The 14,696-nt window shown below is 37.6% G+C and overlaps 1 protein-coding gene across 1 annotated transcript in view; it reads right to left on the bottom strand.

The window, feature by feature from the left end:
- The window catches only part of COL21A1 (collagen type XXI alpha 1 chain), a 118,271-nt gene that overhangs the window by 79,707 nt on the left and 23,868 nt on the right, over positions 1-14,696 (bottom strand). Inside the window, exons 2-5 of the mRNA XM_074581581.1 lie at positions 8,514-8,633; positions 5,600-6,151; positions 1,424-1,592; positions 1,072-1,288 (exon numbers count right to left, since the gene is read on the bottom strand). Coding sequence (XP_074437682.1) covers positions 1,072-1,288; positions 1,424-1,592; positions 5,600-6,151; positions 8,514-8,601 — 1,026 coding nt within the window. The 5' untranslated portion in view covers positions 8,602-8,633. The remainder of the gene's footprint in view (positions 1-1,071; positions 1,289-1,423; positions 1,593-5,599; positions 6,152-8,513; positions 8,634-14,696) is intronic.

The raw sequence follows: 14,696 nt of genomic DNA, 5'->3' as shown, positions 1-14,696 counted from the left end.
TAACAATTTTCAGTAAATCAAGTTTAACACTGCTTCTTAAAAACAAATAAAATTATTTCACCTACAAATAATTATAAAAAGGCAGAGGAAATTCGGAAAGAAAAATTCTCCATCCAGTAACAGAAGAATAAAATAACTCTCCCTAGCAAAAGCTTAGTAGTTAAGACCCTCTCTTGAATACAAGTCCTTTCTTCTCTGAGGATTTATATTTGAAATTCCTTTAACCTGATTTGGAGTAAGGATTCGAATGCGGGCCACTGCTTCCCAGAAAAGTTGAACCCACTTGGCCATGAAGTGCTCCAGCAGGAAATCTTTCCCACTCTTTGTCTGCTGAACCATCCCTCTTTGTTCACTTAAGTAATACTCCCTGCCGTAGGAATAGGAATCTCCTATACTGCTATAAATGCAAAAGTAGAGACGTTCTATTCCTTCCCTCTGTTTCATCTGATAATCTTTCTTACAAGAGTTGAATACTTCACTGGAAATTACTAAGAAAGACTGAAAGAGAACCTTTAGATTACACTAGAAGACAATAAAATTGGTTTGCACAAAGAGGGGAATCCCTTCAGTGAGAAAAATAAGAAGCTGAAAAGAATTTTTAGTCAACAGAGAACTAGACAAATGCAGCTTATTTTGTAAACTGCTGTCTACTCTTCTGGAGAAGAAAGTAACTTCTGTAATTATATATTTTCAAGGAATTTAGACACTTAACAAAAATTCTCTCTCTAAAAATGGACTACTTTCATTCACGTTTTCTAGTCTCCATATCAAAGGCAGACGATACTTTCCAGCATATGTTAAGCTGTGTGAGCTTAAGAGCTGTGTGAAAAGAAGTCTCTGTGATCTTCGCAATTACCTCATGGAAACTACTAAGTAGAAAGCACCTGCAAAGCATTTACAGTCATAATCACTATGGCCAATCTCTGGAAACATAGGTAAAGTACCCCCCATCAATTTTTAAATGTCTAAACAGCCGAAAATAAGACCATGCTTTTTAAAAAAAACATAAAGGGCAAAGGAATAACGTGTACTTAAATGCGTATTTCAGCATGATGATGACTTACTCCTTACCCTTACACGAGGTGCAGCAAAAGTAATAACTTGCGTGCCATTTATTAAACTTGTTGTAGTGAATGATAATGTTTTCTCTTCTCCATTAATAGTGACTGCTATCTGTGGTCTCTTATCCAGACTCAGAATTCTCCACAAATCCCATGTCTTTTTTACTTTAAATCTTTGAGTGGAAACGAACACATAGGATGGCGGCAGACCTTCTGGAAACACATTCCTGAAAAAGGTAGAAAGGGAGAAAAAAGAAGACATCACTCAAGCATTCATATAAATCTTAAAATAAGTCTCTCTCACTTCAAGCAAATGAAAAATATCTTGCTAAATTTAGAAGCGTATTTATAAATTTAAATACCTTGTCAATTCTGACAGGTCAACACGTGAGGTTACTTCATAAGCTTTTGCATTAGTGGTTGGTATTTGAATTCTCTTTTTAACCTTTTTCTTCACACCTAATCCTACAAGAATGTCAAATCCTTTTTCATCTCGAGCTGCCACTGGAATTCTTGTCGGACAAACAGATTCTGCAAAGTAACAAATGTAAGTATAGTTCAGAATATGACTTAAAACTTTCAAAAATGAAACCTCCCACTCACCTAATTTTTTGTAGCTACCTTTCAAGAAATGAAAGAGAATTGAGAACTGCCAGTGAATATAAGAGAAGGAACGTGCAGAATCCTCAGAGACATGTTGCGAGAACGCTAAGATGTCGTATTTTACTGCAATTATGTTCACATACTATTTTGAATTGTCACCAAGTGTAGTTAAAAGGTATTACATTATCTGGCTAATAAAAATATTTAATTTAATTTCTAAAATTGTATGGTTTCAAAGTGCTACCCAATTATTCATGTTAATTTCCACAATGCACTAACATTTTGGATTAAACCAGCATCCCTTCCAACTATAAAATCAGGTTGAAAATGGACAAAGGTAGAATTATCTACAGCTATTTTTTTCCATCTTCTTTTGCTTGAAATGGACTCTGATCTATTTTTCCTGTTACATTGAAATCTGCTTGAAGCTATTCTTACTGGTGAAATATTATGTGATATATTATCTGTGGAAACCAAAGTTAGCTGAATGTTGTCTCTGTTTAATTCTCTCTACACAAAACCAATACTGGCAATGGACCTAAGTTGTCTTCAAAAAAAAAAAAAACATGAGATAGCAGAGCAAAATTTAATGCTAAAGCCAAAATTGTATTAGCAGAATAAATCAATTAAAAGAAAGCCAACAACTTTTTTCCTTTATTAAAATTATGCTAAACTATTTACAATAAATACATTTTCATCATTCATTTCCCATTGTTCCATCAGAAAAGCACCAGTTCATAGAAAGGGAAGAGATTAGGAATACATTCCAAAGGAGGGGTGGAGAGTTCTCTCATCTCCATCTGGACCAGCCATGGGCTGGAAAACTCACGTTTCAGTGCCAGGGAATTACCAGCTCAAAGGTCTAGACTGGCTTCTCTTTATATGAGCAATGCTGCATGGCTTCTCTTTCTAACCAACCCAAGGGCAGTCAGAAGCTACATCGTTCTGCTGGGGGAGGCAGCATATATAAACTGTTAAGAAAATTCAGCTAAATGTCTGCACAAACTATCTATGTTGGGAAAGGACAATCCATCCTAAGGGGACATCCCACAGGTACCTGGGGCAGCAGAAAGAAGCCATGAATGTTCCCCTTAGTTTTCTTTTCCTCCCCACAGCAAAATGGCACCTGACTCCCAGTTAAAAATATATTAAAAGTTATCTGTCTGGTTCTACAAGAAAGAATTGCAAGAACTCTCTGCCTACAGTTTGGAAACTAAAATGTCTACCTTCTGAATGCTTCCAAAAAATAAAAAGTCCAACACAACTTTCCTTCTCACTCTTCTCAAAACACAGATGAAGGATTTAAGTCAACATACTTATAATATTAAGTAAGAGTAATAACATTTTATTCTTTTGGGTTTCTTCACTGTGTATTGTTATCATGGAAACATTTTCTAAACTCATTTATTTCAAAGCTGAATAACAGTCATATTGTGATTAATACAGATTACAGATAATCACATACACTGACAAGAAAATAAACACAAGAATCTCTTATCACTTACAGTATTAGAAATTTGGTGTAAAATCAAAAAATAAATGCAGAAATAAGATTACTTATATGAGAGGGGCATTATTCTGGATCCAAAGCCAAAGTAACTATTCTAAACCAATACAATACGAATTAAGCATTCGTAAAATTATACATTAAGAAACTATTCTTTATTTCCAATGGCACATTGAAGAATTACATAAAAACATTCCCAGTAAGGCAGATGGTTTTGGGTCTTCTGGATCATCTTCTCGTGGGACTAATTTGACAACTAACTGAGCCGTTATACAGATGCAGAAGTCAGTGGCAAAATTAAGAACTGTCTTCCACGGGAAACAGGGTTAAGTTTCCAGTCCATAGCCCCAGTCACAGCAACTCTCTAGCCTATACTGAAATCTTGTTCCCTTTTAGTGTTTTTATATCATTTTCAGATGCTTTATTTTTCCTTCTGAAGCATGAAATAATTTCTTGATGTTAAATCCCATCATCTAGCACATAGGAACTTTTCTCAGCATCCTCCAGACATACTTCTGAGGTCTGCACTGAGTATTGTTTTTAAATGCATTCCTGACACACAATCTTTTCTATATTTTTGCTAGAAAATATTAATACTACAGGAACATTCAACTTCCAGAATAAATATTAAATATTCCTTAAATATTTAGGGACTCTTTTAGCCACATTGTCCTTTCTGGATGACAGGTTCAGCAGGTTTTTTCACCCTGCCGTACTCTAAAACAAACACTAGAGTTCCCAAAAGGCACACGAGAGCCCTCCACCCCCAAGGCCCTTCATAATAGCATTACTTGCTACACGAACCACCAAACCTCAGCCCCCTTTTTCCAGAAAGGAAATACTGCCCCTATGCTATTGTATGTATGTTCACATAATAATGAAGTTATAAAAACTACAGAGTAAAGGCTAGCATTTTTTTAGACATTAAAACAAAGACAATCCAGAGAGAATTGCACAATTTTCAGGCAGTTTCATGTGGTTGATCACAGTCAAATCATTGCTGCTTTGCCCCCATGGAACTTCCTTTCTCAGAGTCAGAGTGAAACTTAACAACATGAATAAAATAAGCCACCACTCAGATATAAAATTTCCAGTTTACTAGTCTTTCAGTTCACCTGCTAAAGACATCACGGTCAGAAATGAAACTGCCAACTGGCTCTGATCACTCTTTGAGAGAGGCATCTCAACGCTAACACGAGGTAGGAGCACAACATAAGAGAGTGGAAGAAAAGGGTCACTTTAAGTAAAACAGTAAGTACACTTTTGTGTACGTAGTCAATATTCACATTACTTTGGTAAGAGTCGTGTCAAATATCAGAGCTGAATTTTAAAGGATACTAGTTAACTTCCTTCTGAAAGCAGAAAATCCATCTTGATGAAATATAACGTCACTTCTTCTAAACTTTATTAAAAGAAAATATTGTGCTTATTTGGGGGAATTTCTCCCTGTGTGAAGTTTTATTAAAGAGTTTAGCTGCACTTAGCTGATTTAATTTTTTGGACTGACCATCTTACTACATCAGTCACAAGGAATTATTATGATTTTCATAAGAGTATCAAGAAATAAACACTGTTATCCTCAATATAAGTATCATCATATTTTTTCAATGAGGTCCATACTCAAAGGGAGAGCAAATGAAAACTATTTTTCATTCTTACTAAGTGCAGAAATATGGTACAACTGAAATATGACTTGCATCAATTCTCGGTAATAAAACATGTACAAAATAGAACCGACAAATATTCTCTGTATAACAGAGTCCTGAATGATGTATTTTAGAAGCAATTTGCTGTCTTTTTTATATACATGGGAAAACCATTGTTCTACAAAGTTATCAGAAAACTCAATGCAGTAATGCCGCTAGCATTCTAACGCAAAAAGTAATTTTACAATGTTGGTCTTGGCTATTTCTTCTATAAAATCCTTCTAAAAAAGATCACAACAGCTTGTTACAATTCCAGGCACTTTTGCCAAGAGTCTTTCTTCTGGGTTTTTCAACACATACTAGCGGAAGAACTCCTGTTTGTAATGATAGGCTATCCTCTCAACTGTCAAGAAGAAATGATAGACTGTGGATGAGTATCAGCTGCACCTAGGAAAAGGATAAAGTAAGCCCTATAGTCTCAGAACTATGAGAATTGCTCAACTATTTTAGGGTTTCTGAACTTTACCAATGCAAAAAATTGGGAGCTTAGGGCAAAATGCTACATACACGCTGTGTTAAAGCACCCAAAGATACCTCTTTGCTTAACAGAGAAAATGACGTTTTGGGAGTGATTTCTGCAAACGAGACCAAAATGAAAGAAGATCATAGTAAAGATTTGTAGGTGCCTTATGTTATATTAATCATGCATTCTGCTTGTGAAATAAAGAAATATGGATACAGAATTACATTCTGCATGCCTAAAATATTTTACAATCACTTACCTTCACAGAGTTTCTGCTTTATAACTTCTTTAATTCTTGATATTGCAATATAATCTTCAACATAAAATACGTAAGTTGATGAAGGCTTGTTGGCAATAGCTTTAAGTTCATCCTCCTCAATTTCTGAGCCAACACCAATAGCAAACAAAGTGATTTTATTTTTCCTTGCTTCTGCTGCTACATCTTTGACTTCATCTTGTGACTTTCCATCAGTGAGAACAACTGCTATTTTTGTTAAAAATCTTGAAGATTTTGCAAAAAGATGGTCAAAGGCAAACTGAATAGCTCTTCCTGTTCTTGTATTTCCTCCCAAATAGTGTATGGACTCCATTTCCCTGATGAGGTTCTCGGTGGATTCATGAGTTCCAAGGGGAATTTCAAGTACAGGGTAATCACTGTACTGGACAACTCCAACTTGAATAAACTTTGGCCCTATGTCAAAATTTCTTGTAATATTGACAAGCCAGCTTTTGATTATTTCAAAGTTTTCTGGGCCAACACTGTAGGAGCCGTCTAAGATAAACACTAAATCTGCCGGAGCAGTTCTGCAACCTAAAAAAAAAAAAAAACAACCAAAACCATTTTAATAAACTCTTCCACTTTCTTCTTCCACAGGAAATATTTTTCATATCAATTACTGTTTGTACGAGAATCTCTATTCCATTTTAAAAAAATCAGCTGAGTTTATCAGAGAACACAAGATTGTTTCTGTAAGCCACACAGATACAACTTGGTATCTGAAAACCACACCACCTTCTGTTTTTTACATTATCAATAGAAACAACTATGAAAAATACTGGAATTTAGTTCCTTCACTGGCAATTGCGTTTCATGCAATCAGCAGAGAGAAATACATTTGGGGTTTTTCCATATCTCTTTGCCTGCAAAGATGATAAACATAAAAACTCATTTTTGTTATCAAACCCAGCACACTGCAGAGGAAGGCTACAGTCTGAATATGCCAGACTTCAGCAGTAACATCCCGTCCTTTAACAAATACATTTTAATTGACTTCTGACACTGCTACATGGCACTTACAAAACTAGTTATTCTAAAAACCCGAGTCTCAATTGAATGTTGCTCAGTGATCTAATTCAACCAGCAGAATATAAGATCACATAAGCATTTAATAAATATAATGTAATTGCATGATGACTTAGGCATGGATTCAGCACTACTAGCTGTAGTCACTTATAAATGGATCTTTTAAACTAAATTGTCAACTACAGGCCTTTTAAACTAAATTGTCAACTACAGGCCATGGACTGACACGAGAATTTCTATAGGACAGTCCTATCCACTTTATATGCACATCCTCAGATGGAGGGAATAACTTTCTAGAGGAGAGGCTTTTTAAAAGGTAGCTGTTTAGAAGACAAAGTGGCTGAATAAAAAGATTAACAGATTTAGAGTATAAAACTTGGTTTGGTGGGGTTTGAGATGCTAATTTTGAAGAATCATAGAATCTTCATGGTTGGAAAGGACCTTTGAGATCATCAAGTCCAACCATACACACATACACAAAAAAAAAACCAACCCCTACAATCTCTGCCACTAGAGCATGCCCTGAAGTGCCACATCTAGACGTTTCTTAAACACCTCCAGGGATGGTGACTCAACCACCTCCCTGGGCAGGCTGTTCCAGTGCCTGACCACTCTTTCAGTAAAGGAATTCTTCCTAATGTCTAATCTAAACCTCCCCTGCTGCAGCTTCAGACCATTTCCTCTGGTCCTGTCCTTATTCACCTGGGAGAAGAGGCCAACACCCACCTCTCTCCAACCTCCTTTCAGGCAGTTGTAGAGGGCAATGAGGTCTCCCCTCAGCCTCCTCTTCTCCAAGCTAAACATGCCCAGCTCCCTCGGCCTCTCCTCATATGACCTGGTCTCCAGACCCCTCACCAGCCTGGTAGCTCTCCTCTGGACACGCTGCAGCACTTCAATGTCCCTCTTGTACAGAGGGGCCCAGAACTGAACACTGCAATGTCTGTCCCAGAGCTGGGGTTATCTCAGCTTCCTCTCAAAGAACCTTTATTTTTGTAATTTAGTTTCTCACATAACATTAAGCTATTCAAAACATGGCTTCTGAAGAAATGAAAATATAAATACTCAAGACACAAGTTTCAATCAAGACTGGAGCTTTACAGTTCCATCTGCTGCCTTGGGCATTTCCAACACACAAAAAGAAATAAAGATATTCCCTTCTGTCCTGGTTTCAGCTGGGATAGAGTTAATTTTCTTCCTAGTAGCTGCTGTGTTTTGGATTTAGTACAAGAATAATGCTGATAGCACATACTGTCTTAGTTGTTGCTAAGTAATGCTTATATTAAGTCAAGGGCTTTTTCAGCTTCCCATAGAATCTGAGGGAGCATAGACAGGACAAGTTGGCCAGAGAATATTCCATGCCATAGACGTTATGCTCAGTATACAAATAGGGGCTGGCCAGGCGACAGAAATCCACGATCACTGCTTGGGATGAGCTGGGCAACCAATCATCAGGTGGTGAGCACTTGTATTGCATCACTTATTTTGTATATTTTTTACCATTATTATCATTATTATTGTTTTATCTTCAGTTACTGTTCTATTAAACTGTCTTTCTCTCAACCCATAAGGATTTTTTTTCCTTTTTCTCCCTCTTCTCCCTGCCCTACTCGGGGACTGGGGGTGGCGGGGAAGGGAGAGAGTTGAATGGCTGCATGGTCCTAACTGCCAGCTGGGGTTAAACTATGACATCTTCCTAAAGGAGAAATAAGATATTTAAGATACTTATCATATGGGATTTTCACCAGGAAAATTATACTGGAAAAAAAATCACCATTAACAGAAGTGTACATGTGGACCTGAAAATGGATACTATAAATTCAAGGCATGCTTTGAAGTTGTCCTTATCTGAAATATAAAAATTAAGACTTACTTGCTCTTGTTTCCCCATCTTCAGCTGAGACGTAATCATGAAGTAGCAGAATTAATAGCATCTGAAAAAATGTTATCATCTGTGCCATGTGTATTGTATTTTCAAAGTCTTGAGATTAAACTAGATGAGGAAGAAATTAAAAGAAAATGCGGTGTTATTATATTACAAAACAAATCCAGACTTCTGTGTTTTAAAACTTGTGCGTGAGGAACAACTGTAAATCGAATTTGCAAGCCCAGACATACGGCCAGCCTGCAATGGACAACAGATCCAAAAAGTGTCATCAGGCATGTAAGCCCAAAACTGAGATTCTAAACTCAACAACACTCACGAGCCTTTCTATGTAAGCTCAGTTTTCACCAAGGCACATTTATATACTTCTCCTGATCGGTAAAGACATAAGTAGGTTATATTCCCAGTGACATTTGTCCAACCACTATCCCACTCTGCAGCCATTATCCAAAGACTTGACAGCTACTGCTCCAAAATATGGCAGTGTTTATGTATCAAGTACCAGTGGGGAGATGTTACTCCAGTCTCAACCCACACAGCTGGCTACTTCAGGGAGTCTGGGACACTTTCCACTCCTCTACCCAAGGATGAGACTGCCACCAGAAGTCAGGGTCTCAGCGAGACCCAGCCCTCTCCCAGCAGAGCCGAGCCCTGCAGACTGTGTACCATAACATCCAAGGTTACATAAATTATATGCATCTTCAACTTTTGAATTTTTCCTCTGTTTATGTCTCCTTTGTTATCATGGTCTCTGAATTATATCTCCAAAAGGGTCCTGAAGCACAGATGCAATTTTGGTCTTGTGTTGCTGTCATAAATACTATTTGACAAATTTACTTAAATTAAGCCATATTTATTACTTATGTTTATTGCAAAAAAATAGAATCATAATGGGAAAAGACACGTTTTTGGAGTACTGGATTAGAGGTCCATTCATTTCAAGACTCTGAAAAAAGCTATACTGAATCTCTTTTGTTTTCTGTCTTCTCATCCTCCAAGGCAAAATGCAATTTTTCTAACTACATTTTATCCTCCACTACAAAACACGAACACTCTGACAGAATAAGAGAGGATTAACTGCTGGTCTGAGTAAGTACGTGCACTAGTGACTGAGAACTGGCACAGGCTACCCAGAGAGGCTATGGAGTCTCCATCCTTGGAGATACTCAAAAGCCTTCTGGACATGGTCCTGGGCAACTGGCTCTAGGGTTGGGACCAGAAGACCTCCAGAGGCCCCTTTTAACCTCATCCACTCTGTGACCCTTTGATTTCTACTAAACTATGTGAAGTGATACTTGTTCGTGTAAGCGGAGATTTGGTGAATCAAATGTCATTAATATAACAGAGGACAGAATTTTACAATAACTTATATCTATTCATATTTTAACAGAAATTTTTTTTCCCCATTGAGTATTCGGTTTGCATTCAGAACAACATTGTCTTTGTGCTGCTCAGTCATTGGCCAACTAACCTACTGCTTTTAAATTTTCCCATATTTTCCCACATTTACAGGAAAATCTCTAGATCATGGGAAAAAAAAAAAGGCAGCTCAGTTCAGGACAAATTTTCAGTAGCAGTTCAGGGCCTATTCATTGCACTACCCTTCAGTGTCACTAATTTAAGTATTTTACATCTAGCCAGAAGACTAAATATTCCTCTTCTCTCTACAGGCTGTGCTTTGTCAGTCATGTTAGTTTTTATCTATTATACACTAGTTTATCACTAACATTCTTGCTGCTTTTTTCAGCCCATTTCCTAGAACTCAAATGGCTTCCTTGAATAAGGCAAAGACTTCTTCCATTTTCTTATCTTTATCTTCCAGTCATAAACCTTTACTTATGCCGAAACCAAAATGATTTACACACTCACATAAAAGGTCAAATATAAATGAAAATATTTATTACACAACAAAATCAAAAGTCAATATAATGAGGGGAGGATGAAAGCTGTGTGTATTTGTCCTTTTTATATAGCTAATCTTTAATTTTGAACTCTTCAGGGTAGACAAGGTGTCCACCACATTACTAGTAATAAGGTACTGGCAGATGTTCTGAAACTTCTGCAGTGCTGGAAAATACTATTCTCCAAAAATACACAAAAACACAATTCAGCATGCCTATTGCAAGTGCCTCTTAGGAGAAGAAATAGGTAAATGGAAATAATTAACCATTTTCTTTTCCAAGACTAGTCAAGGGAGTAAGAGAATGCCATTTAATCACTATAACACACTGAGCAGACATCAAGCAGCCAGTAAACTGTTATCTGCAACAAAATTCTCCAGCAATCTTTCTCTCTAAAGGTGCATATACCTGACATGATGTTTTTAGGAAAATTATATCAGAAAAAAGGAATAACAGAGTTGTAGGGGCAAGACAATAACATGTAGAGAGGTAGTAATTTCAGTGTCAGGTTCATTTCTGGTCGATTCATGATCTGCATTTGCCAAATAGAAGATGTGCCACAAAATCAGTAAGTTGATTTACTCTGGCTTTTCAGTCAGCTGCTTTGCTTTTTCCACTGCTTATAAAGCACTCATTCCATTAAGACAAAAAAAAAAAATATCTCCACAAACAACCTCAAGAAATGCACACCAGTCAATTTCCAGGAAATGCTACTCCCACTTATTATAATCCCCCAAAGCTAATAGTGCAAAACCATAATTATTATATTATTAAATATCACCTCCAGGTTACAGATAATTGCAAGGTAACACCATACCTTGTTATTCATATTATCTTGCATCAGAAGGGGTGAGAAACCAGATGAAGCACTTTGGAGATAGGACATAAGATGCACAACGATGCTACAAAAATACTGGGATGTCAACTTCCTTTAAATAGATTAAGTGTCAGTTTCTTGTCCCAGCTATTAGAAAAAGGATCTGTTTAAACGATGAAATTAAGTGTATGCAACTACATGTACTAGGCATGTAATACATGAGAAAAACTTACCATAGCAGAAGTGGACAATTAAATTGATTATTTCAGACTTGATGGTTTGTAAGATTCATCATTTTAAAATCACTTTCAGCCTTTTCCGTGGCAAGTGTTTACTGAAGGGTAAAACACATCTCTCACGAGGCCAAATTGAGCAATACCAAAGAAGAACATATGAAATTAAATCTACGTGGGAATCGGAATAGCAAGCAACCAAAGAAGGACAACCTGCATTCTTTGAAACTACCAGAAAAATGTCAGCCTATAACCGGAAAAAAAAAAAAAAAGACAGATGACTGTACAGAGAGCCAATATTTATTAAAAAACCACAATGTTGGCCCCAACAAACTATAAAATCCTATAGATTTCTCCAACCAACAACCCCAAAAGGTCCAAAAAATTCATAGAGAATAGCTGTGAAAAAGACGACTAAGGAAAATATCACAACCGTACATTAACTAATTTTTGGTGTTTGCCATCTCTGTGGTTGTCTAAACAGTTATTTATGTAAAATCCGTAGAATTTATGTCAAAGGAAAATAAAAAACAAGCCACTTAATGACTTCACTGCATCAGTCTTCATTAAAAAGTGTATGGGGACTGCTATCATTAATATTGCAACTCTTTTTGAAAATGAAACAGTACACTAAATCTACAAAATCATTTTAACAACACGCTCCCCGCAGTATAAAACTTTTATGTGCTCCATGACATAAGTGCAGGCACTTCAGGTCAGGTGGGGACATCAGCATCCTGCTCCCTGGCACAGCTCTTTGTCCACCAACACCTGCAGAAGCCATTAATGCCTTCCCTAAACTGCACCACCTCCTTTCACCTCTGCTCATCCTTCCGCAAGCATTTACCCACTGGTACCTTCAGGGATGAGCCCCCCAGATCTGCAGGAACGGGAGAAGCTACAGGGAAGAGGAAGATGCTCAGAGCTGGCTGGGTGGGAAGGGGAGAGCAGGGGGCTGCAATGAAGCCCTGTGCCTCCGAGGAAAGAGGTGCTCCAAAGAAACACTAATCATAGAGTCATAGAATGGTTCGGGTTGGAAGGGACCTTAAAGATCATCTGGTTCCAGGGACACCTCCCACTAGACCAGGCTGCTCAAAGCCCCATCCAGCCTGGCCTTGAACACTTCCAGGGATGGGACATTCACAACTTCTCTGGGCAACCTGTTCCAGTGCCTCACCACCCTCACAGTAAAGAATTTCTTCCTAATATCTGATCTAAATCTCCCCTCTTTCAGTTTAAAAATGTTACCACTTGTCCTCTTTATGAGGGAGCAGAATAATAAGTATTACTTACTTACTTATAAGTAATAATACTTTACTGTGGGAGAGGTGAAATGCTGCGAAAGCAGCATTTACTGGCTGTCCTGGAATAAAGAGAGTGTCAGGGAGCCTGGTTTGGGAGCAGAAGGGAAAAATCATGTCAAAATCACCGCAAATAGGAGATGAGGGGTGTTACAGGGGAACTAGAAGTAAGGAAAGGAAAATTCATGGGGATATGCTGTGGTGTGCTCCACTCACACCCCCAGCAGAAATGTGCCGTCCTCTGAATTTTTCAGTTCAGTGTTCTCCTTCTATTATTCATTTGCATTCATCTCATCCATGTATATTTTTTAAACAACAGGCAAAAATTAATGGCACACCCCTCCTACGACCCTGCTGGTCAGCTCTCATCAAGTTGTCTTAAAACTCAACAAAACGGGAGTCCTGAAAGAAAAAAAGTAGAACAAAAAAGAAGAAATGTTTGCAAGTTCCTCCTGGCCACAGCCCCACGTACCCAAACAGAGGGAACGGCTGTTCACCATGCAGCCTTGGCAGCACACGAGGGGCATTTCCAAATGCGCTCTCACTCCACCAGTAGAAGAAATAATACCGGCAAAACCTCCACGAGCTATCAGGCATCAGTGCCAGGGAGCAGAGGAGGGAATTACAGGGCAAGAATCATATATGTCACACTTCTCACAGTGAAGAATTTCCATTCTTCACTAGTGAACAAAACAGCAGCTTTCAGCATACATCTTTAATCTTGAAAGACATTAAAGTAATGAAGCTATCACACCAGAGCAAGATTTCTTTTGGTGAAAACCATGCTCCAATTTATAATTCTGAAAAAGAATCAGTAAAATTACTGGCAAAACAAGTTTATCTGATTTGCAGAATCAAATTGTATTCCCTCAACAGATCAATTTTTCCATCTATTTGTGAGGGTCCTTCTGTATTTCATTTACAACAATGCCTGAAAAATGGGAAATGCTGAACTTGAGAACTTCATTATAACTATAAAGCCAAATAACTATTTAGTAGTCCAAAATGGACTTATTAATAGAAACCAAAATTAAAAGGATAAATCCAAGACTTAAGCAACCAGCCAATAAGGATTCCAGGAACTACCCAGTGTTCAATTTATTTCAAAGAAAATAATAATATAGCACTGCACTTTTAACAGTCAAAAGAGATGCCAAACCAACAACTCCAGAGACCAAACTTCTGTGTCTTGTCGACACAGCAATTACAGCACAGGCAATAGAAGTGTACTTGAAATTACTTACAGAAAATACTTGCCCAAGAGCCATATTGTTAACATGGAGAGGCCACCAGCAATATCAGCCCAGGACCACTCCACTGACATTGACAAAAGCCAAAATTCATCACTGCTGATTATATTATTTCTACCTCCATTTTTTTTAAGAGAAACGAAGAAATTTGTCTGTATGTTGGTCCATGGATGCTGCTTGTTGCCCCCGTGTGCTAAGGGATGGCAAATCTGTCCCAGCACTGCACAGGCAGCAGGACACGGGATTCATGCTTGCTCTTTATTTCCTCTGCATCTGCTAACAGCAGCAAGGACTCGATGACCATTATGGCCGTCCAACTCGAGATATTCTATGATTCTATGATATTATGCTGGCTATGTGAAAAATTTAAAAAACAAACAACAAAAAAAATCCCAGAAAAGAATATTTAAAATAAAACTTTTATCCCGTCTTTTTCCAAATTACCTGCTGTGATTAGTTTGTGGTTTTACCAAATGTAACCAGGAAAACACATGTATCAAACTGCTTTCCCACCTCTCAGTTATACCAAACCACTTTTAGTATGTGAAAGCTCACAGAACAGAAATCCATACAGGTTTACTAAATAAATACACGGACGTTGCATCCAGCTCCAGTAAAGAGTAGCAGACTGAGAGAGTGTTAGTGGAGAAACACCGTGTGTGTTACTGT

The sequence above is a fragment of the Larus michahellis genome, chromosome 3 (genome assembly GCF_964199755.1).
Source record: "Larus michahellis chromosome 3, bLarMic1.1, whole genome shotgun sequence".
Classification (NCBI taxonomy): Eukaryota; Metazoa; Chordata; class Aves; order Charadriiformes; family Laridae; genus Larus; species Larus michahellis.
The sequence above is the reverse complement of the archived record's forward strand: the minus strand, read 5'-3'. Positions and strand labels throughout refer to the sequence as shown.